General features: G+C 48.9%; 1 protein-coding gene and 1 long non-coding RNA gene across 6 annotated transcripts in view; one reads left to right on the forward strand and one right to left on the reverse strand.

The window, feature by feature from the left end:
- The window catches only part of msi1 (musashi RNA binding protein 1), a 29189-nt gene extending 18335 nt beyond the window's left edge, over nt 1-10854 (reverse strand). For 2 of the 5 annotated variants that reach the window (XM_016996586.2, XM_016996584.2), the window contains exons 1-5: nt 10110-10638; nt 9926-9966; nt 9482-9563; nt 9273-9357; nt 2060-2101 (exon numbers count right to left, since the gene is read on the reverse strand). In XM_016996586.2, the coding sequence (XP_016852075.1) occupies nt 2060-2101; nt 9273-9357; nt 9482-9563; nt 9926-9966; nt 10110-10171 (312 nt within the window). In that variant the 5' untranslated portion in view covers nt 10172-10638. Of the gene's footprint in view, nt 1-2059; nt 2102-9272; nt 9358-9481; nt 9564-9925; nt 9967-10109; nt 10642-10681 lie in introns of those variants that run through there. The other 3 variants (XM_016996587.2, XM_016996585.2, XM_003225983.4) reach the window with 3 other exon arrangements.
- Nucleotides 10855-12836: 1982 nt separating this feature from the next.
- Nucleotides 12837-21806, forward strand: LOC103280263 (uncharacterized). The gene is made up of 2 exons (XR_010000034.1): nt 12837-12962; nt 21309-21806. It is a non-coding gene; the product is annotated as an uncharacterized LOC103280263 (long non-coding RNA).
- Nucleotides 21807-24231: the final 2425 nt, after the last annotated feature.

Below are 24231 nucleotides of genomic sequence, written 5' to 3' on the forward strand. Positions count from 1 at the left end.
TTCCGGGGGACTAACATGCCCAGAATGTCTCATTTAGTTGAAAGTCCCAAAAAGATTTTTTCCCCTTCCAGATGTTGGAAAATGTGTCTCAAACAGAAGATGATCTTGGCTGCCTGATTCATGATGCCGGCCGTGTTAAAACTATGTCCAGTAGAGGTTAGCTGCCTTCTAATGTCTGCTATTCCTGTGATTCAGAACAAGTAGGTGGAGATTATACTCCTCTTTTCCAATTTCAAACTGGGCTCAAATGATTGGCACAGAGTTTTTTTTTAAGTGCATGGAAACAGAAACATGAATCCGTCTTTTTTCCAAGGGAGCTGACGGCAAGATAGGAAGTGGCCCAAGTGCTGAATCAGGTTGTTGGTGTCTTTGGTTCCAGACTGTCTATGTCAGATTCTTTTATCTGAGTGTCCTCTAAAAATGTGTGCCTACAATGCCCATCTGGCCCAACTAGCACGGCCCACGGGCATGAGAGTGGCATCGCCAAAGGTGTTTGTCCACCCTTCCAGGTAAGTTCAAGAATCGGATCTTGAAGCGGGTGGGCACTCCCTACCAGACAAGGGCAATTAAGGGGATTTTGGAAGTTGCCATCCAAAAAGAAGGAACTTTCCTGAGGTTCTTCCCTCCACACAGCCCGAATGAAACCCTGTCCACACCAGGAGAAGTACAGCCGCAGTCCCAGATTGGTTTTGCAAAACCTCCTCAGCCTTCCCTTCCTCCACCTTCAGCCCTAAGGGACCAGCTGATCCCAAGAAGGACCCTCGGGTGCCCTCTGAATCGGCTCTCCCTTCAGCTGCAACCAGAAACACATGCTCCTAATTACCCCAAGGAGCGCTGCGGCTAATCCACCACAATTCTCGGGCTTGGAAAACAGCCCGTCCCAAGGCTAAAGCCCCTTCTGTCACCCAACTGCTTAATGGAATTAACCCAATTCCAACCACGTGCTCCCAGCGCCAAGCACTTGGGATACCTGGGCACCAACTGGCTCAATCACCCAGGCCACCCTCTTCCAGGCCCTGGCTTTGCCCACTGTCTTTAGAGTTCAAGAGAGGACAGGGCTCCGACCCCTTCCGGAGTTTCTGACGGTGTTTTGGGCCCACCAAAGATAAGCAAAGGAAGACTCGTGCAATGTACGCTGCCCTAGTGTCATTCTCGCGTCCATATCTCAACCCATTCTTCTTCGTCAAGGGTTAAGACTGGAAGTGGGCTTTGGTAAGCCAGCGTGGACCATGGGGGCGGCAAGTGACTCCCTCCTAGCCTGAAATTGCACACCCATGTGGAAAACTTCATTGTGCCTTTTTGGTTCAAGCAATTTAGACTCCCCACAGCTTGATCTCAAAGGTATCCCTGCCCGAACTTATGACTACACAGGAAAACAGATGCAGACGTGAAACAATTGCACAAAGACACCCCAAGGCAAGGATGTATAGTATGCAAGATGTAATAAGCTCTGCTGTCAACCCATCGTTCTTTTCAGACAGCCCCAGGGCAGGGATCTTAGTGTTCTGGCAAAACAACAGAACCTCACACCCACTGAGTTGAAGTTGCAACCACTAAATTTCTACCCCATTTGCCCACCATCGATAATCACTGCGAGGTCCTTAAAGCATGGTGCCCAAGCTGATGCCCTCCCCGTGGTCTGGATTAAGTCCTCATCCTCCCCTTGTGGCCCATTCCAATTGCCATAGAATTGTGTTTTCGTGACACCACTTCTTGTGTTTTTCCACCCTATCTGCTTTTCCTCCGTGCTGGGAGCAACCTTATGCCCCCCGTTTTGGAAGAAAAGGCCAGATGCAAAGAAAAGAAGAAACTGAAATGACCACTGCATTTGGAACTGTTCAAATGTCAAACGGCGGGATTCTGGCCACTTTGTGCCAGAGTCGTTTTGCGTTTTGCAACTGAAGCATTTAAGCACTTATCTACCGAGCCAGACAAATGAAATGGCTTAATGCTTCTGGACTGGCAAAGGAGAACGGCATAACCATTTAACAATCATGTATCAGTTGTACGGTGAATGTCTCCAAAAACTAAATGGGACCAACTCGAAAACAGTATGTACCTTGGGCTGGGCTCTGCGAGGAAATGCCACCTTTGGGTCAATCTGAAAGAGAAAAAGGGAAAGGTTACAATGGTACCAAACTCAGTAATAACACCTATGGATGGGAGACATAGAGTCAGACAACACACCAGAAGATCCTACGAGCAAATAGTCAAGTAATGGTTTGAGCACTGGACTCAGACTCTCGAGAAGAAGGCTGGCAACCTCACTCAGCCATGGAAACCTATTAGGCGACCTTGGGCAAGTCACGTTCTCTCAGCCTCAGAGGAAGGCCATGGCAAACCCCATGATAGGGTCGCCATAATTCAGAAATGACTTGAAGACAGCCAAGAAGCATGAAGGACATTCATGGGCCTTCCTGGATGCCACAAACTGTCTCTACTAGAACAGAGGTCCCAGTCCACCAAGCACTCCTCCCATACAAAGGTCACTGAAATGAACTGGGACTGCATGAGGCTGTTCTGACATAGCTCCAGTTCACAACAGTTTCATATAGACTCTGTCTGTTGGCTTGTTTAGCTTCAAGGAGCAACCAAAGCTTCAACCAAGGCACCCAAAAGAGAAAACAACCTTCTCCAACATAATAATAATAATAATAATAATAATAATAATAATAATAATAATAATGCCCTCTAAATGTACCACAACCTCAGCTCCATACATGCTAGGCCACGAGCCCCCCACCAAGGATAATGGAAGCTCTATACTACAAATCCACAATGACTCAAAAGACATGGGATCCTGGGATTTGTAGAGAAGGTTCCTCAAAGTGCTCACCAAAATACAAGTCCCAGAATCCCACAGGTGGCAGTGGAAGTGGTATCAAAGTCAACAGCCGGGGGGGGGGGGGGTGTAAAAATGTGCCACGTTCCTTTGAACCATGATCAGATATGGGATGGGGAAGGAAATGCAACCGTCAGAGTAATGCCGAGGGAGGTGAGAAGCTTTGGCGGCAGGCCAGTGATGCCAGGGCTGTGACAGATGTGCCAGCCAAGCGCTCTGCCACCCTAGCAATCCTGCCAGTGAAGGCATGCTGGCAGAAGGGCGAACACGGGAGCAGTCAGGCCACACTGTAGAAAGGGCACAAATTCTGCTCCCTCCATGGAAAGATCTCCCAGTTGCCAAATGCCAAGCATGTTATGCGGTGTCTTCATTTGCAGGCACAACCCAATAAAGAAACTGGCTGAAACACATCATGAGATGAAGGCCTTCCCAAAGAGGAAGGCTTTAGCCCATGCCGCCAAATGAGGATGCCAAGCAGATCCACATTTGGAAACTCAACACTAGGACTTGATGGGCCCCAAAAGACTCATTTTGAAAGTCCACAAGAAAGACAAATGTCTTCCTTTGCTTGCTTGCCTCATTGAGAAGTCCCAAATGGTACAGTGCTCCTGCCCCTGGAGGTTCCATTTCATAAAAAAAAACCTCTCCATCCGCTAATCCTTTAACAAACCATCCAGACAACCACCAAAACCACATCCTGAAGCAATCTGGGCAAGGAAGAACTATCCACTGTATGCCTTTGATGCTAAAGCGTCAAGATTTCCAGACAAGGGGGATTTCCCTCACTTCAATACTAGTAATTGCAGGTTCTCTCTCTTTTGTGCCCAGTCATAATTCTTCCAAAGGGAAGAATACCTTCCTCTCTCTTCAACACAAGGGGGTCAGCAAAGGCAAGCCCCCCAGATCTCTCAGGACAGTGACTCCAGGAATTTTTCCCTAGGGTTTATACTGGCAAGGATTGATGGGAGCTGCAGTCCAGCAACATTGGTGAAAGGCCAGAATCCACCAAAAGGTCTGCATTCTCAGAACGGCAGGAGGTCCCATGGGAGATAGCGAGCCCAAACAATTGTCCCCTGTATTTCCCAGCTCTCTGCCAGCCACATTCAGCTCCTGCCAAGATGAGATTCCCATCTTTCAGCCAAAGTTAACCCAGGCCTTCCTCTCTCAGCACAATTCGCCAGGAAGAAGGGGTCCATCTGCTGTGGACAGGCAGGCAGCCCTTATAAGAACAGTCTTCCCCAGAGGGAGCAACTGTTGCAAGCAAACTACAATCCCAGGGTCCATGGGAGGGTTGCGGTCCAAAAGAGTATCAGGCTGGGCAAACTGTGACCAGGTCACAGAGATGCCTGCCCTTCGGCAAGCTGTGCTCCTCTCTCCTCAGTGCCTCACCTGTCGGAAAGATGGATAGAGGCAATAAAACTGATCTACCGTGCAAGGTTGAGATCACATGCACCTGAAGCGCTGTCAACACTCGGAAGGCTACATCAACGCATGATGATGAGTCGCCTGATAAATAATCATCGACACCTTTAAGAACCTCTTTGCTTTCATTTCCCATCATGAGGACTAGTGACCTTACAGCAAAAAGCAAGGGCACCTTAAGCCCAGTGTTCACCTGAGCCCCATGCCATGACCATTCAGGCCCACAAAGCTACATATTGCTCCCTTCTAAATCCAAAATGCCCCCTTTGCCCCACTTCTCCGGCCTCCGGAGAAAAACAAAAACCTCCAGAATCCAGATGCAACCAATGCATTGTCGAGTCAAGCCACAGTAGCCTACAGTCCCATAAACAACTGTTGAGAAAAAGCACTTTATTTCCAGGTTCAAGCCTTTGCCATCAGTCCATCCTACCTCACAGGGCTGTTGCAAATACAAAGTGGGCAGAGAAGAAGAGGAAGAGATTGGGATATGCTGCCTTGAGCTCATAGGAATAACAAATACATCAATATATTTGGCCTTCTTGAGAGCATAGCACTACAACACAGCAGATAAGACCCTCTTCGGGTTTGCCAGGGGACAGCTCCCATCTGCTCAAAAGAGGGACTAGTTCTAAAAGATCACGAACACTTAAAAAGAAAATCATGCCTCCCCAAAATGTTGCCAGGCCCAGATCTGACCCAGCAGAAGACAACGTTGGCAACGAGAATTTAAAAACTGATAAGAAGTTCTCATACTTCGAGTCCGCACAAAGGATCACCAAAGCCTAAGATATGCCAGTCAGAGGAAGATGAGACATGAAAATTTACAACCCAGGGGGAAGTGCAAAATTTTTAAAATTAAAAAAAATCTCCAGTCAAAAGAATGAAGGCAAAAGGTTGAAGTTCTTCCCCTACTTCCTTGGAAACTCTCCCAAGCACCTGCTTGTGAATAATTTTATACATTTCTGGAAATGTGCTGCCATTTGAATGAGGGTTTTGTATTTAGCAGGTACAGGGATTTGCCTAGGAAAAAGGCAACTCGGCTTGTATGAGTTTTGATAGGAATTGTGTGGTGAACTATAGCTCCCACAACCCTTCTGCTTCCCCTTATGACTAACCATGCCACTTGGAGGAGTCTGGGAGTTGTAGTTCCCACCAGCCCATGGGTGTGCATCATTGCCAAAAGGTGCTTCCTCGCAGCCAAGCAATGCTTCTCACGGAAGGCCATTAGCTCGTGTTTGGAAAGCAGCTCAAGTCCATTTTCTGGTGACTTGTTTAGGACATAATGAGCATTTTATTCTATTGGCTTCACACGGCTGTTGGCTGGTCCGCGTTGCCAAGCAGATGATTTAGAAAGGCGGCAGCAGAGCAATGACAAGACAAAGTGGCCGGTGTCGCGAGTGTCCCTCAAATGTGAGCTTTTATGCTGTGGCCATGGATCCCTAAGGGTCTGTGAAGTGCAAGCAAAATAAGTCTGTCCCTCCTTCAGCATCCTTCCTGTTACTCTGAAACCTGTATAGAAGTCCTCATTTTCCCCTGGGGTCCACAGCTTTTATCAGACTCTCAGGGGACTCCAGAAAGATTCCCTATAGGCACCTGATCCCATCTGATCTTGGAGGCTAAGTAGGGTCAGCCCTGGTTTGGACTAGGGTGGGAAACTGCCACCGAATCCCAAGTAATATTTTAGAGGAAGGCACAGGCAAAGCCATTGCATCCTCAGCAAGAACCCCTGGACTGTTTGGAGGGGAGAAGACCTCGACTTTGGCAGGACAGTTGCTACTCATTTTGCCTCCTTTCCCTATTAATTCCCACATAACTTATTCCCAAGTAAGCACATATGAGATAGGCAGTGGGCAACTTATTTTTTATTATAATAACTCAATAACTCCCTCTGCCTGACTTGTCCTTGACCACTGAAGACACTTATAGTCAATAATACCAGAAGAGGCTCCACTACGTAAGATTTTGGTGGTCCACTTTGACCACAATAATTTCAAAAACATCTTAAGGGATGCTTAAGCCATTCCTTCCCTGGTTCCTAAGTCCAAAGTCCAGCATTGACAAATTATAGGGTTGCGTTGGATCTTAAAACATATCAAGCCGGTCAAGGGATGGGAACAAGGGAATATCCAGGAAGACAGATATATTTTAACACTCCAAACAAAAAGAGTGTCCAAGGTGCCCCCACATGCTTCCCACTTTGTTCCCTCGGTGCAGACGCATCAGAGACTTTCAATAGCCAGGGCGACCCCCGTGGTGTTATCTATAGCCTGAGACCTCATCTGTTTCCTTTCCGTTCATTTGAGCCTCCCCCTTTAAAAGCCAAGAGAGAAAAAGATCGCCAGGCAAGGAGAATGGGGGCCAGCCACCCTGAATTACATCTCATTGGTGACCCCAAAAACATGCCCATGGATTAGGGCCACCGATATGCCCACCTCTTGCTCCTTTAATTGAGGGGAGAGGACCCAACAACCCCTTCCTATAGAGATCAGTCACAGATTTAGCTGAACCAGCACCAGAGGGAAGTTTAGAGAAGATGAAGTTGTCTCCTTTCCCCATAAACTTCTCTTCCCAGCTACAGTATAATCCTAAACAAGATTCTCAGAAGGCAAAGTCTCACCCATGGCAGTAGGATTTACTCCCAAGTGACTTATGATGGCAACTCCCATCTCGTATAGCAAAAATATACATATATAAAGCTTTAAGAGTCCAGCACCTTTCTCAAAGCAAGACCGTTCCCAGTTCCTTCATCAGATGCCAAAAACTTCAGGCCATAAAAACTAAGGTGGGAAAAGGATTGAGTTTTTTTATTTCTCTGCTTCCGAAAATCCTTGGGGCATCTGCACTGAGCAAGTTTGGGATAAGTTTAAGGGGAACTTTTTAAGGAAGGACCTCATGAAGCAAAACGCATTTTCTAGTCAAATCCCAGAGGAAAGATGTTCCCTTTTGTTCGGCTTTTGCATTTGATCAAAACCCCACTTCAGTTCCATGCAGTGACACAGAAGCTCCTTCAAAGTTCTCTCCCACTAGCCTCAGTGAAAATAAAAGACGGCAATACATAGCTTCCCAACTTTTTTGTGCATCAAAACTTTTTGGCAGGCTGTTCCTTGGACTTTTCATTCATTCATAGTTGAACGGGGGAAAAAAACAACACATAATAATGCCCCCTTGTTTGCTCTGCACAAATCTAACCTTGAGCCCGGTATCTCAAGTCCCAAGATTTCTAACCCAAGGGAAAGCGGTTAAAAAGTATCCGCTAGAGATACTCCGCAGCCCAGTGCCATGTCTCTGCCAGGACACATACTTTCACCCTCTGTACATGCAAGCACCAACACTGCAATGCTAGATATACTACAGGACCAATTGCCATCTCCATCATGGAACACACAAGTCCGTCTGGAGAGATATGGACTCCAAACGGCTCTCAAACACAGTGCCTTATTCCCGTATCCGAACTGATCTTGCTCTGGACACCTGTTAGCTGTCAAGATGTTGAGGAAAACCCCAACAATGGGATGCCAGCTCAAATCATTTCAACCCAAACAAAGAATTCAAATTAAATACAGGAAAGGGGGATCGGATGAAAATCAAGTTGCCTGTCAACTTATGCCAACTCCATGGCTTTCAGAGCAGGAAGTTTGAAAGTTTGCCCTCCTCCAAATCGAGCCTTGGGAAGATTATTACTCAACAACATCTATTAGTATTATTCTTAAAAGCTTTTGGGTCGCTTGTCACCCCACCAGAATTCCCAACTGAGAGAAAACTTTCTTTTAAAGACTGTTTATATATAAAAAGGTTTCCATCTCAGGCTCTAAAGGTAGTTGAGCAAGCCACCAGTTGGACCAGCTTGAGTCGCCCGTTATTAGCCCACCAAGTGCCCACCATATGGTGAGAAAGCTGAATGGAACAGCTGCACTGGTTGTTGATCACTTGAGCTTTCCCCCCTCCTCAAGGCACGCTAGAGAGGCCCAGCCCCACAAACGTGCCCCTTTTTCCCTGGTCCCAAGGTGGGTTGGTCCCTAAGCAAGGACAGAGGTCTAATAAGGTGGAGGTGGTAGTGGCACAGGTGCCCCAATGTCAGGAAAAGCAAGTCAACAAGGCACACACTCAATAGTTTCTCCTTTGCTTCCTTCAAGAGAGGATGGGGAAAGCACTGACAGGCAGGAGACACAGCCGACAGAGGCAGGGATGCATTGAGACCACAAAATTGCCACTTTCATAATAGAGCTGAACCAAACCCTCAGACCTTCTGGATGGAGAAACCAAACCCAACAAAGATCTCTTGGTGCTCCCAAAGCGCCAGCTACAAACAGGGACCCAAAACTTTGCAGCCCACAAAATCATTTCATCCAAAGTGATATGAAGAACATGCTGGGGTGCTTTGCCTGCTCAATGAGATCCAGACAACCTCCTTCTCAAGAACCTGTGGGCACCAGGAGAGCTCTCCCAGCATCTGAGCTTCCAAGGGGTCCCTTCTGAGGTGTCAGAAGGCCTACAGGCTCCCCAATTGGGACCTCCTTGATGGACCAAATCCTGCCCTCTTCTTCCTCTGACAAGGACAACAGAGGGGTGGGTGAGAGAACATGCCAAAACCTTGAGTCTCCTTCAAGATGCTTGGCCCCAAGCGCAAAGGGACAAGCTCAGAAGCCAAGGGGGGAAAGGGAGACACAGAAACAGACATCTCGGCTTCCTTTCAGCACCACACTCGCCCACAACTCAGTCGCAATCCGCATCTCTCTTGCCGTGCCACAAAAGCAAAACTTTGACCAAGCCGGTGGCCTTTCCTTCACCCCGTATGGAGCCCAAAGGGGCCGGCAACCCTTCCAACAAAAGCCCAGCGCCCGGGATCGATCTGGGCCGCGCTTGCCCATCGCCAGCGCTGTCTAATTGCAAATTAATCCCAGACCCGGCGGAAGGAAAGCCCCAAAGCCAGAAAAGCAGACTGTTTGGGGGGATGGGGGGGAGCGAGCATCAGATCAGTGGACCCCACGACCCCTGCGACCCCACTCACCGTCTTGGAGTCCAGCTCGTGGCGGGACTGGGCCAGGACCTTGTCCACGCCGGCTTGGTCCACGAAGGTGACAAAACCGAAGCCCCTGCAGCCACGGATGCCGCCGCCGGCAAAAGGGGAGGAAGCGGAAAAGTTGGTCAGGAAAGGGGGGCAGCGGGTTGGGAGGGAGGGGGGTCCAAGAGGAGGCACCCACTCAGGCTCCCACTCACCTGGAGCGCTTTGTCAGCGGGTCCCTCATGACCAGGCACTCCTTGACCTCGCCAAACTGGCCAAAGTACTCCCGCAGGCCTTCTGCAAAAGGACGGGAGGGGGGGAGCACAACAAAAGGAGGAGAGGGGCTGAGGAGGCCGGCTGGGCCCAAGATGGATGGAGCGGGCAGGCCTCTCCAAAATGGCTAGGGAGGGAGGGAGGGAGGGAGGGCGAGGAGGGCCTTCCTTCTCTCTCTCTCTCTCTCCCTCTCCCTCCTCCTCCCTCCGCAGCCAGGCCTGGAGCCCCTCGCCCGCCTTCCCTCCTCCTCGACAAAGGCACCTTTCAGCCCTCAGCATCCCCGGAGGCCAGGCCCGGCCAAGGGCCCCACTTGGGAAACTTTTGGGGGCCCTGGCGGGGGAGCCATCCCCTCCGAGAGCCCCCCTCCCCGTCTCCCGCTTCCTCACCTTGCGTGGTCTGCCAGCTCAAGCCTCCGATGAACATTTTGCTACAAGAGAAGAGAGAGAGAGAGAGAGAAAGGAGAGGCGATTAGAGGCGGGAAGGCGAGCGGGGATCGGCCATGTTGGCGGGCGCCTGCCTGCCTCTCTGCCTGCCTGCCTGGCTCTCTGCTTCTCCTCAGGGCGGCCGTACCAAGGGTCGTGAGGGGAATCCGGCGGGGAGGCCAGGCCGGGCTGGGCGGCGTCGGGCTCCATGCGGGAGGCGGCAGCGGCGGAGTCCGAGGCGGTGGAGGAGCCGGAGCAGCAGCAGCAGGAGCCGCGGCGCCGCACTCGCGGGGCAGCCAAAGCCGAGGCGCGTGGGCAAAGGGGCCGGGCGGGCAGGCCATGCGGCCCCCTCCCCCGACCCCGCCGAGCCGGGCGGAGGGGGCGGGGCCACCGGGGGGCGGGGACACAAAGGGGGAGGGCTCTGGCGCCAGGCTCCGCCCACTCCGCTTACTCCGCCTGGCCGGCCCTCAGGCCCCTCACGACCCTCGTCCTAAGACACAAAGTCAAGCACAACCATCCCAAGACAGCCGGGGCCTGGCTCGCCCGCTCTCTCGCTCTCTCTTTCCTTCTCTCTTGCTTGCTTTCTTTCCCCTCAGGCGCCTCCAACAAAGGCCTAGCTCGCCTCCAGAGGCAGGCAGGCAGGGAGGGATTTGGGGAGAGGAGAAGCCGCGTCCCCGCTTTGTTGCTGCCCGCCTCCTCCTCCTCCTCCTCCTTCTCTACCCGCTGAGGGAGGCCAACGAAGAGGAAGAGGCCTCCTCCATGGTCAAGGCGAGCGCGAAGGACGAGGCCTCCGCCGCCGCCCCCCGCCGCTTCCCGGGCCCTTCATGGCTCTCGCAGGGAAGCGCCGGCCCGGCCAGGCGAGGGTTAACAGGCTCAGCCAGCCGGCAACAATACTCCGCATGTGACCAGGCAGGAAGGCAGGGAGGGAGGCAGGGAGGGAGGGGAAAGAAAGCAAGACGGAGCCCGCGCAGGCGCAGTCCCAGCCCTCCGGAGAAGAGGCCAAGCGCCTCACTCACTCACTCACTCACTCACGCGACGCACGCGCCTCTGGAGGCCGCCTGCCTTCCCCTCAGGAGAGGCGCCCAAAACAAAGAGAGAGGGCCCTTTCCACGCAGCCCTGGAGCCCGGAACATCCAGGCAGGAAAGCCCACAGGATTGGCTTCGAAGTGGGGTTCAGAGCGGAGAATGTGGGGTTTTAGTCAGCTGTGTGGAAGGGCCCACAATGGCCCAGAGTGGCGCCCAACTCTGAGGAGAAGGACACCTCAAGGGCCCCTCCCACACAGCTCTAGGAATCCACATTAATAATAATAATAATTTTATTCTTATGTATTCTTATATTACATTGAACTGGGTTATATGGCAGTGTGGACTCAGGGCCCTTCCACACAGCTAAAGAGCATTCCCTCAGTGTCTGCTTTGAACTGGGATATCTGGCAGTGTGGACACAGATAACCCAGGGCCCTTCCACTCAGGCACAGAACCCAGAAGATCAAGGCAGAAAACCCCACGTTATCTGAGTGTGTGTTACATAGACTCAGAAAGCAGATATTGTGGGATTATTGGCCTTGATATTATGGGTTATATATACAGTAGAGTCTCACTTATCCAACATAAACGGGCTGGCAGAAGCTTGGATAAGCGAATATCTTGGATAATGTGGAGGAATTAAGGAAAAGCCTATTAAACATCAAATTAGGTTATGATTTTACAAATTAAGCACCAAAACATCATGTTATTCAACAGATTTGACAGAAAAAGTCGTTCAATACGCAGTAATGCTATGTAGTAATTACTGTATTTACAAATTTAGCATCAAAATATCACAATATATTGAAAACATTGACTACAAAAATGCCTTGGATAATCCAGAACATTGGATAAGTGAGAGACTACTGTATATAGCTGTGTGGAAGGACCCATAGATTGGGACGCTACTGACTTCACACATCATTGAGTGATACTGAGGGGGGGGGGGGGGAACAAGAAATACAATATGAAGAAATCCTCTTTGCTGGATTTGGAACCCACTTTCCTGTCAGGGTTTTGACCATTTTCTTTTCCCCTTTGAAAATGACCCTCGAGGGCCCATCATTTTTTCTATCTTGTCTTTTCTTTATACAGTGTTCCCTCACTTAGGTTAGGTTCCAGGACCCCCCACAATAAGTGAAAATCTGCAAAGTAGGGACACTAAATTTATTTTAATATTTATACATTATTTTAGTAGTTATACACTATTTTAAGTCTTTATCAACCAATCATATGTTGATAAATCACCTCCTTCTCCTCCCGTTGCAGCTTGGGCTCCTTTTCTCTCCCTTTGGCTTCTCCTTCCTCCCTTCCTTAGGCTGTAAATTGTATTTTTTATGATTTATAAGTCTTTTAGAGTTTATTGAAAAATCGCAAAACAGCGAATCTGCAAAAAGTGAACTGCGAAGTAGAGAAGGAACACTGTATTTCTTTATTTGTATCTATCTCCCGCTCCCCCTTTATTCTCTGTTTTTCTCCTTTTATGAGTATGTCTACATCTACACTATGGAATGGATACAGTTTAACACAAACAGCCATGTCTCAATGCGATGGAATTCAGAGATTTATAATGTGTTGAGGCACTTTGTAGTTACTTGGTGTAACTACAAATCCCAGAATTCCAGCGCATCTGGTCAGGACAAGGAAAGTGACGTTTCATTGGCTAGTGTCGATGCCCCTTCCGTTTTGCTTCCCTTGTTGTCCTCGATGGAAACAATCCTAACCAAATACATTTGTGAAACCTGTTGCCTGAGTTGATACACTGTCACTTCTTGGGCAACAAAACATAGTTTTTGCCCTTGTTACAATTTTGACCAAAGTAACTTGAGCTGTCTCTTTTCTCAACAGGATGGGAAATGGATACAATTTGGTTTGCTTTTTGATCAACAGTCCTAACCTTTCACAGAGACCTGTGTAGGATGGCGTCTCAGGATTGCATGGCATCGGGGCTTGTGCCCATGGCTCCAGGATGGCTGTGAGTATGCATTACTTGCCTTTTCTAGGTACCATACCAGCCAACTTTGTCAGGGATCACCCCAGTGAATCCTTTGTTGTTCTGCTCTTTATTCACCTTCCCAGTTGGCTGGGGCAAAAACAAACTGCTGTAGCCTCTCCTCATTCATCACTTTTGCCATCTTGAAATCACTTGAAGCACATGTCCTGAGTTTCATCCCTGAAATATTGGAGCGTTTGGGGTATCCACTTGATGGAAGAGAGTTCACCAAGTTGACATAAGGGATTGCATGCTTTGGTTACATCCCTTCCACACAGTCCTATAACCCAAGATCTGCTTTGAACTGGGTTATCTGAGTCCACACTGCCATATATTTTAGTTCAAAGCAGATAATGTGGGATTTTATTTATCTCTGTGGAAGGGGCCCCAGACTATGGAACTCCCTCCCAAGAGAGAGTGACCAGGATGGCCCCATCCCTGCTGGCCTTCCTTCCGCAAGCAGGTCAAGACCTTCTGACAAGAGGCATTTGGGAAAGGGTAACAGGCACATTGCTATGGAGACTGGGTGTTTTAAAATGTGTTTTAATTGTATTTATTGCATTTTAACTGTATTTTTAACCTAACACACACAGTACTGTCTCATTGCTTTTTCATTTTTGTATTTGCTTTGTTTTAAATTGGTCAAATTATGTGGCTGCTAGCTGCCTGGAGTCCCCTTGGAGATAAAGGCGAGGTATAAATAAGGTAAAGATTTTTCCCCTGGCATTAAATCTAGTCATGTCTAACTCTGGGGGTTGGTGGTCATCTCCATTTCTAAGCCAAAGAGCCTGCATTGTCCAAAGACACCTCTGAGGTCATGTGGCCGGCATGACTGCATGGAGCGCCGTTATCTTCCCACTGGAGAAGTATCTATTTATTGATCTACTTACATTTGCATGTTTTCGAACTGCTAGATTGATACAAACTGGGGCTAACAGCAGGAGCTCATCCCGCTCCCCGGATTCGAACCACCGACCTTTCGGTCAGCAAGTTCAGCAGCTCAAGGGTTTAACCCACTGTGCCACCGGGTGCTCCAGTATAAATAAAGTTAATAAAATAGTAATAATGGAACACAGTAGAAAAAAATCTCAGTTGTGCTCCAATTGCAAACAGTGACCCAAATCAAACACTGTGGTAAAACTATCAGAATACATTGTTCATAGTTAGCCTGGTCGTAGTTATGGTCAAAGGTCAGCCTCTGCTTGCCCTACCTGGAAGTCCCCCCACAACCCGCCTGTGGAAATAGGATTGGCTGGTAAGTGCTAGGACAGAAATACATGCCCCAAATCTCCCTAAGCAGATCAGGGTGAGTGACAGCCGTGAGCCCACAAGGCTTTGCCAAGGTATCAAGCACCTGAGAGGTCAAGCTCCGTTTCCCCATTGTCCACAGATACCCTGCACAGCTGGCAAACTGGCTGGGGTTTCTGGGAGGTGTAGGCCAAAACATCTGGAGACCCACAGGTTGAGAACCAATGGTCTAGAGCAGTGGTCCTCGACCTTTTTTTGGCCATGCCCCACCGAAGCATCTCTAAAATCCTGACACTCCCCTAATGACATATAATTATTATTATTCAACAAGTGAACTCTTTCCTATTCATGTGGAGGAAGTCTTTTTTGTTAGCAATTCGATGGCATGTTTAGTATTCGTTTGTCATAAAGAGACACAGGCAGTGAGGGTCGGTCCAAAACAGGAGAAGACAGGAGACAGGGTCTTCTCGGTGGTTGCTCCCACCCATAAAACTTTCTCCTGGGGGCAGATTGGTCTCTTTTTGGCACTGTTTCCACTAGCAGGCCCTCTTAATTTAGAGGCCTTCTGGTTGGGGCAGAAAGTTGTACAACAGGCGAGCTGCCCCTTAACATATAATGTGTTTTTAATGTGCTTTGAATGGCTTTGGATTCCTGTTTGAATGGGAGGGATTGTTTGCTTTTTAAAATCTTGTGCCAGCCATTGGTTTGGCTATCTGGTTTGAAACTACACTGGAAGTTGCTTCTGCCTTGCTATTTCTCCTCTATTGGGAGAAAAACAAAATAGCAATCTAATCGATTGATTAAAGTGAGGAGTGAGACCCCAGAAATCTGACATGTTCAGAAAGGCTGCTTTCAAGGGCTTGTACTTGAAGGAACCAGCAGCTAGACTTCCGCCATCCAAATTGCGGCCTCCTCCTCTTTTGTGGATGTCATTGACCTTTGCCTTCCTTGAGGTGGGACCTGTTTCTCATCAGCGCAATGAACATGATGCCCTCAGTCTATTCCGTATGTGTTTGGGGGGGGGGGGGGGGGTGAGCAGGGAATGGCTTCCATCTCGTCCCAATAGCTGTTTGCTGAGAGGGAGTGTTCCGGCCTTGGCCAAAGACAAAACTGACATCTGATCCCAAGACTCCGAGGAGGCCCCTTTGGTTCAGGGCAGAAACCAAGCCACATGCAGCCAAGCCATTTCGAGATGGTAACAATCACTAATGAGGAGAAAAAACACACTAGGAGAGAAGCCAGAACAGTTTGCTTTTGTCTGAGCTAAGGGAAGGGCAGGATTTCTTTCTGTTTTCTCTCAACTGAGAGCAAACCATGTTTGAAGTCTTCCTGCAGCGATCAAAGGAAGCTGAGAACCAAGGAGGAACGAGAGAGAAACTGGGTCATTTGAAAAGCAGATAACAAAGTGGGACAGCAGAGGATTAAGGGGACAAATTGGGACAATCGAAGGAATTTTCTGTGTCCTCATTGCCTTAATCATCTATTTTTTGTATTTTGGATCTTATAATGGAAGAAAGAAACTTTTGGGGAGGCAGAATCCTTGTGGGGGAGAAGCAAAACTCTTTCCTTTATCTCCTATTAACTGTGCCCCAGAACCAACTGGGCCATTTGGCAAGCCGGGCTCCAAACCAGACCCTTAGGCATGAATGCGCCTTGTCACTTGGAGGGGAAAAGCTCTGAAAAAAGAGAGGCAGAGAGGAGGGGCTCCTCTTAGGCTGGGCGCCAGGCCTGGGAACTCTGAGGAAAGCGAGCAAGTGGTGGGGACCTGAATGGGAACAAGCCGGTCTCTTGAATAACAGCTTTTCTTTCCAGCCTGTCTCAGGGCAGCAGAGGAGAGGCACAAAAGCCTCCCACTCGAATCGGTAGCTTTTTAAATTGGTTTGGGGGGCGGGGGGCGGGGGGGTAAAGGAGATGCCAGGAGCTGCAGGCAATGCAGGAGGTAGCTGGGGAGGGGAGGATAAGATTGTTGTCCCTCTCCCAAATAAGAATACCCCCCCCCCCATTAAATTTCCCTGCAGTCCACAGATTTCTAGGAGTATTGAAAATCCCTCACACCTTGACCTTTTCTGTGCACTGTGTTCCCATTCCCTGGATCCCTTTGCCTGCCCCCCCTTTTTGTGTTGGACATCTAAACTCCTAGTTCCAAAGGCTCAACCGGAGTTTGAAGTAATTGCAATGCTTGAAACGTGGAGAGTGAAGGACAATTTCATTGCATGAGGCTGATTTCTTCTTTGGAAGGGTCAATGCCCTCCTTTTATCTTCCCAGTAGCTATGCTGCTGGTGCAGTGAGTCCCTGGAACACATGAAATTTGGGGAAGGAAAATGTCATGGTTGGGCAGAATTCTTCTATGAGGGCAATGCCGGCCCTGTGGATGCTGCCAGCTGCCTTTGATAGCAATCCTTGTTGAAGACAGATATCTAATTACCTCTCCATTTCCTCCTCCAAGCTAAACATATCCACCGCCTTTAAACCCATCTTTAATGGTAACTTGCTATCCAGGCTCCAGGTCATCTTTGCCCACTGGATGGTCAGTCCTTGCCAGAACAGCTTTACCTGCTGAGCTTTACCTGAGGAGAGGGGCATGTTACCTCCAGGATCCTTGGGTGGAAGAGGGAGTTTGGGCCGTTCATTTCCTTCCTGCCTTGGCATATAATCTGGCCCAGGCTGCCAAGGGGCCAAGTTCCACCTGCCTTTTCTGACTGAAAAGCCCCTCTCTCCCACTCAGCATGACCTAACCTAGACTAAAGGGATCTTCGCTAGTCCGCTTAATCCCCATCTGTTTCCTGAATGGGTCCTCAAGTTGCTCTGGGGATGACCAAAGCTGGTGTGGTACCATCTGTGCCCATGTGCTAGAAGGGGCATTGATGCAGGGTTGCCCCACAGCTCTTACTTCCTTACTTTCCCTATTTTCCCTTTAAAGTTCAGACTAATACTGGGCCCACATTCTCCACCTGATTGCTGTGCATGAAATGTTAATTTCTGGTGACCTTGGGCAAAGTCACACTCTCTCTGCCTCAGAGGAGGGCAATGGCATACCTCTCCTTAACAAATTTTACGAAGAAAAGCCCATCAGAAGGTCACCATTTGGTCAGAAGCAACTTGAAGGTATACATCAACAGCAACAAAGTACAACTAGTCAAAGAGCCATGTATTCAGGCCAAGGTGGTCATTCCACTTGTCCCGGCATCCTGGCGTAAAAGGAGAAGTTCAAAACTCGATTGAGCATGTCCCGGTGCTCAGGATGAAGTCGGATGCATAAGAATTGTTATGCTAATCGCTGAAGCTCTGAATTTTCCTCCTGCTTCTGCAGCTCAGAAGTCTTGCCATGCAGCCTCACCTTTTTGCCCTGCCTGTGCTCCCTGGAGTCAAACATGAGTCAAGTTTTCAGATCCTGACTCTGGCAAACCCATTCCCCATTTGGCATGATTTGGTCCTAAAAACTTTTTTCCTACTGAATTGAGAAGGGCACAGCTTCGTCATCTATCCTCCTGCATGTTTCCTAGTTCCTTTTAAGTTGATCTGCAATTTTTCCCAAATATGTGGGCTGAAGGCTTCAGGGATAGTACAGAGCTTCCCAGAAGGCATGTATTATTCTTGCATGCAAAGTGTTTGAGATATAGGGTCTTGGTTCTGGAAGGTCAGTTAGGATCCCTTAGTTTTAAAAAAGCCCCTCTCCTGATGGAGTGAAACACTGCTGAAACCAATTTGCTGCTCAGGATCAAAGCATCTGCCTACATGTCTGGGTTCTTCTTTGGCTCTGAGGATGCACACCTGCCCTTCAACACTGACCTCTACTCTGGTGCCTTGTGGTCTGTGCTTGGTGCTAGCTGGGCATCAACCACCAGCTTGCAGCATTTCCAGGAAAGAAAGCAACAGTTGTTGCCAATGGGCACAAAAATGGCACGATTCACTGGCACAGTGGAAAAAAAGTTGCCAGTCGTGTGGATGAAGAGGAGATGGAAACCGTCAAAGATTTTTCTATTCCTTGGCTGAGTCATTCGTCCAAATGAGACACCAGTTAAGAAATCAAAAGAAGAATAAGACTTGGAAGGGCGGTTATGAAAGAACGAGATAAGAGCCTCAAGTGGAGAGATGCGTTGTTGAATACCAAACTCAGGAGCGTCCGTGAGATAGTATTCCCAATTTCTATGTAGGAGTATAAAAGCCAGACAATGAAATAAAAGCTAGCAGGAAGAAAACCAATGCATTTGAAATGTGGTGCTAAGGAGAGTTCTGAGGATGTCGTGGATGGCCCAAAAAGACAAAGAATGGCTCTGAAAACAAATCAAGCCTGAACTTTTGCTCAAAATCAAGATGACTAAACTGAAACTATTGTGCTTTGGACACGTCTTGAGACAGCATGACTCATATTGCCTTCAGTGTCCACATTTTGCCACCCTGGCTTCCCCATTTGTCCTTAGAAAGAAGAGCTTGTGGAAATTAATGCAGGGGGTTGCAAGTTTCAGCATCCCCCAGGCAACAGAGGGTTGGGATGCTATGACTTGCAGTGCCCAAAAGTCACATCCTCAAGCTCAGCTAGAAATCAATCATTTGAGCGCCTTTTCCTGCAGTTTAAGAAGACCTCAGAGTGGGAAACAGAGGGGTACTATTATGGCTAGTGGCTACCATGTCAAGGAGAGGAGGGCATTTAACATTTTAGTCCAAACTTTTAAGGACATGTCCAAGGTGCTGAACTCAAATCCCAACTAGGTCCAGCTTCTAGACAGGTCCGTAAAAACTTAGACTAGAAACCCAGGTGGGTGTTCATCCCCCTCCCTTGGCATTGGGGGATTGCTGATGCCATGTTCTGAAGCAGGATGCCTCCAAGCTGAAATCTCCAGATCCACACTTTGCCAGGCAATGCTGCTTCCCTGAGATTCCTCCCTCTCGTCCCAAGGGCCCAAGACGTAGGCTCTGGACTAAAGATCTGGCAACTCTAGAGCCCTTGCAGGCCAGGGACCCCCAAGATGTGGGACTCAGGCCTGCTTGCCCTTGCCCGCCACCCTCCACCTGGATCCAGGGGTGCCCCACTCGGCCTTCCCCACCTGAGAAAGCCAAGCGGAGGGCCCCGGGGTAGGGAGGGGGATTTTGGCTGGGCCCTCCCGCCCTCGCCTGTATCCAGAGCACCGGATGGCCGGGGGTTTGGAGGAGCTGGGCTTAGCAGAGCTATTCAAGCCAAGCGCCGCTTGGCAACCGGGTTGGTGACAATGGGCGTCCAGGAGGGAGAATGTTTCCGCATGCCTGATCAATGGGAGCGGGTGAGACAGCCGAGCAAACAGGAGCTGGGAAAGAGACCCAAAAGAGAAAAGAGACCTCTCTCCCTCTCCCTCTCTCTCTTTCTTTCTGACTCAGTTCCTTTCATTTATCACAGCGCTTTGTGGGCCTGGACAACAGAGCCTCTCTGGAGGCTTCTTGGAGGGAGCTGGGCTGGGGTGGGAGACCTCCCCTCCCCTCCCGTTTCCAGCCCCTGACAATTAAATAGGAGGCTGCCCCCTTCTTTTGTCACTGTCAGGAAAGGGGGGCAGAACAAAACCCGTCTCCTCCTCCTCCTCCCCCAGCCCAGGCCCATCTGTGCTCCCAGGGTTGTGCCCCAAAGAATGTCCCTGACAGAGAAAGGAGCAGCCAAAGCGTCCCCCCTTTCCTCGCCCCCTTGTTTGCCGACCCAAGGAAGAGAGAAAAGGACGTTCCGGTGGAAAATGGCAGCCGTGCCCGGCGGCAGATGCTGGGCAGGACAAAACATGGGCCCTTTGGGGGGTCCCAGCTAAAGTAGACCCATCGATAGTGTGGGTTTATGTCTGCACAGACTCACTGCATAGGTCTACAACAGTTAGGGCTGAGCATTGGATCCAAGCCAAAGGTTGGGCGAAATTCCACATTGGACTACAATGCCCAGAATCCCCCAGTTGAGGAGTCGGGAGAACTATAGGCCAAAAAGGAACTCTCCCCAGAATGTCAGTGGTTGATGCGACATGAAGGGGCTAAAAGCACATTTTTGTACAATTTCAGTATACAGATAGGATATTGATGAGTTTTATGCCATTTTCTTATCAAACTTTTCTTTAACTACCAAAAAGCCAGAGAAAAGTAACTCAACAAGTTACTTTGGATCACTGCAACACTAAAGACTCTTAACCAGTACCAGAAATGAATTTTAAAATAGCTTTCTGTATCCTAAGGAGATGTGGTTTTCATTCTGTACATTTTTAGCCACCTATGTGTCCCCAGAGGGTGCCAGGGGCTGACAAATGACTGAAGTTCCCATCCTTGCCAATAGCCTGAGGAAGGTGGGCTTTGGAGTTAGATTCCTCTGGAGGACTCTAGCCAGGGGATAGCTTGGGACAAATCTGGGGGGAAAACTTTGGAAGGACTTGACAGACTTGGGATGCAGTTTAACCTATCTGGGTGTCTCAGTTTATTCCTCCTCCCAGCAAATCGAGACCGGGCTGGCAACTCCTGCCAACTATACAAAAGAGCTTGATCAGAAGTCAAGCTTTCAAAGTCATAATTTCAGTCTTCTCAGTGGAAGTGTTAAACACTGATCACCAACCACACCAGCTCCATGTACGGCATTCCTTAGAATTACTAATTAATAATAAATAATTCAGCATTTTGCCCAACCCCAAATTTGCTGATATCTCGGGCTATGATCCAAACAAAAAGCTCTTTGCAACCAAAAAAGACCAAACACCTGTCTAAATAACTAGAAGAGTATCTGCTAACGGAAGGCAGGATGCATAACTATTGGTATGAATAACCCTATCATTTGGGAGGATGCATATGTGGCCATTGTTTGGGGTCTAGTCCCCAGCGGCCGGCCAGGCAGTTCCTGGCTCAGATGTCTTTGGTCTGGGACTTACACAACCCAGATTGGAGATAATTGTAGGGGAAGCGGCTAGAGCTTAGTTATCTCAGGAAAGCGAGACGCAAGGAGATTATGCTGGTCTCATCTCAAAGCCGTGGATCACCAGGTTGGTGTCTCCAAGGTGAATGTCATTTAATAGTTGGCTGCTTACCGGCTTAAGGTGCTTACGGGTTCCTGTCTAATCGTTTCTTTCATTTCCCACCTCTGATGACACAAGGCTTATTTCAGGATCGGAAAGCTGGCCTGTGCCGGGAGGGACACAATCCTGTCCGAGGCTTGCGGAGCTGTGGGCAACCTGGAGTAGGCCAGCCTTCCCTGTGACAGCAACAGAACAAAGCAATATCCTTTGAACTGCCATGGTTCAATGCTATAGGATCCTGGGACTGTAATTTTACAAATCCTTGAGCTTTGCCTACCAAAGAGTGCTGGTGCCCCATCATGCTACAATTCCCAGGATTCCATAGCAGTTCAAGTGGTGTAAAGCTGCATTAACGCTACAATGTCCATGCACCCAGGGAGAGGTTTCTATGGTGCAAAAAGAATATATGTTGTATTTTACTATGTTATTTAACTATTTTAATTGTTGTATTATTTTATTGTATTATGATATACTGGTAGTGATCCTGCCAGTTGTGTAAGCCGCCCCAAGTCCCCTTGGGGAGAAGGGCGGGGTAGAAATATCAGAAATAAATAAAAAGAAGACCTGCTCAATATACATCTGCTAACCTTTCATCCAGTCCTAGCACTATGCACATGGGAAACGAAAGAATCAGCCCTGCTAAGCCTTTTGGAAGCAAAGAAAACATTGTGTACTCTTCCCATCCGTTCTGCTTTGCCCAGCCGATGGGTCCATGCCCTTGACCTAAAGAATTCCAGTGGGAGAAAAAAATACAGCATTCTTCCCCAAGGTTGACTCCAGCTTATGGGGCTTTCTTGGACAGTTCCAGTTCCAGCTTCCTGCGTTGTTAGCTGTAGATTTCAAGATGTCTTTACTTTCTTGTTCCTCCAAAATCATAGCGACAATTTTTTCAATGCTATGTGTACAGTAGTATGTAGATGCACCTTTCAATGTTGAACCCTGTTCCGCCCCCACCACCCCTGGCAGAATAGATTCAGCACCTTGGAAAGAGACTATCAAGACAGAGGGTGCATCTACACTGTGGAATGAATAGTTTGACACCACTTGAATGTCCACAGAATACTGGGAGTTGTAGTTTTACAAGATCTTGAGCCTTTTCTATGCAATAGAATGGAACACACGGCCACAGAGGGTGGGTTATGGGCACCTTTTAGCATGCTTTAGTTGTGCATTTTTCCATGGCAGAATGGGGTCAGATTAGATGGCCTTTGTGGTCTCTCCCAACTCTAGGATTCTTAGTTCTGATTCAAGTGACAGGGCTGCTGTATTCTGCCATACTGCCTGCCACCCAAGCCGTAAATCCAGATCTATAAAACAGTGCCAGGACTTAGAAATATCAAGAAAGGAGACCATTGAGCCAAACAGACATGAAGTAACAATGGGTTGAGAAAGGTTTGCAGATGAATGCTCTCCTGGTACAGGCTCCTTTTTGTCCCTGGCTCTTGTGCCCACCACAGGTGTACGTGACGTGACCCGCCCTTCCCTTTCATGGGCATGGGAGTCCATCAAAGACTTGCTTTTCCCAAGAAGGATTCCTTTCTAGTCTGGGCCTCCTTGTGAATCTGAAAAGGAGGGAGGAGAGACCTCCCAATGCCCCTGCTTCACTCTCTTTTCATGTGGAAATGAGAGAAAGATGGGAGACCCTTAGGGTCACCGGAGAAGGGCTGGACTCTTCAATGCCTTCTGGAGGAAAAGAGCCAGCCAATCGGTCCTTTCTTGGGGCTCTTTGTGTCCCAATTTGGCAGGGGCCGTCCAGATTACTCCTCTGCCATCCCACTGTTTGAGCTGCTTTTAAAAGGTCCCTGTTTCTCTCTTTTACAAAGCCTTGAGCTTTTTCTACCCAAGTGTGCGGGTGCCTTGCAAAACTACAACTCTTGGGATTCAACAGCATTTAGCTGTGACAGTTCAAGGAATGTCAAATTGAATTCAATTGACGGTGTAGATCCAGCCCCAGTTTATGGCAACTGAAGTTAACTAAGGACAAAGGAGAGAGAAACCGGGATATTTAAAAAGCGACCAAGAAAGAGGGCCAAACGAGTCGGAATTGGCCCAAACTGGGACAGCTGGTGAGTCCGGCACTTTGCCATTCAAAGGACATCTTTCTCTTCTCCTCTGGAGCTGCTCCCTCGCCATCTCCTCTGATTACCCATTTTGAGAGATAGGGAGAACAAGTTGTTCTTTCGCTCCTGTCCTTTTGTGAGAAAAAGGTAACGTCAGGCGGCCTTGTTCGTTGGAGAGGAGAAAAACAGCTCATTCTCTCCCCTCTCGCCTGTTCTGAGGGGGGGGGGGGAGAAACGTGGCACTCTCACCGGCCAAAACGCGCCAGGGCTTTGTGGGCGAGAGAGAACGCTCCTTTGTGATGGGGGAACAGGGCTGCCTGTTCCATTGGCAGGGACCCCGGGGCTGGTTGGTGCCCATCTATGGCGCAACGGGCAAACTGACTCGCTGGCAGGAGCAATGGGCTCATTGGATACAAGCTGGCGGTCAGAAAGAATGGTCACTTTAGGCCATGATCAGCAGAGGCAAAGAACACTAGCTGTAGAAGGAAAGCAGTTGGACACCACTTTGACTGCCGTCACTTAATGCTACGGGATCCTGGGAGGTGTAGTTCCTTCTCTACCCAAACCATAACTCCCAGGATTCCATAGCATTGAGCCAGGGCAGTGACCCCACATGAACTGCTGTGGATCAATGCTGTGGAGTGGTGGGCTTTGTAGTTTGATGAGGCACCAGCACTCCTTGGCTGAGGAGACCTTGAAAGACTACAACTCCCAGAATCCCAAAGCATCGAGCCATGGCAGCTTAAGTGAGGTCAAATTGCATTCATTCTACATTGTAGATCAGGCATGGGGAAACTTTGGCCCTCCAGGTCTCTCACAACTCTCACAATTGCTAACTGCTGGTAGACTGTAAGGAATGGTGGGAGTTGAAGTCCAAAACACCTGGAGGGCCAGCATTTGCCGGTGCCTGGTGTAGATGCACCCTCAGTGGAGGGAGAGCA

The sequence above is a fragment of the Anolis carolinensis genome, chromosome X (genome assembly GCF_035594765.1).
Source record: "Anolis carolinensis isolate JA03-04 chromosome X, rAnoCar3.1.pri, whole genome shotgun sequence".
Lineage (NCBI taxonomy): Eukaryota > Metazoa > Chordata > Lepidosauria > Squamata > Dactyloidae > Anolis > Anolis carolinensis.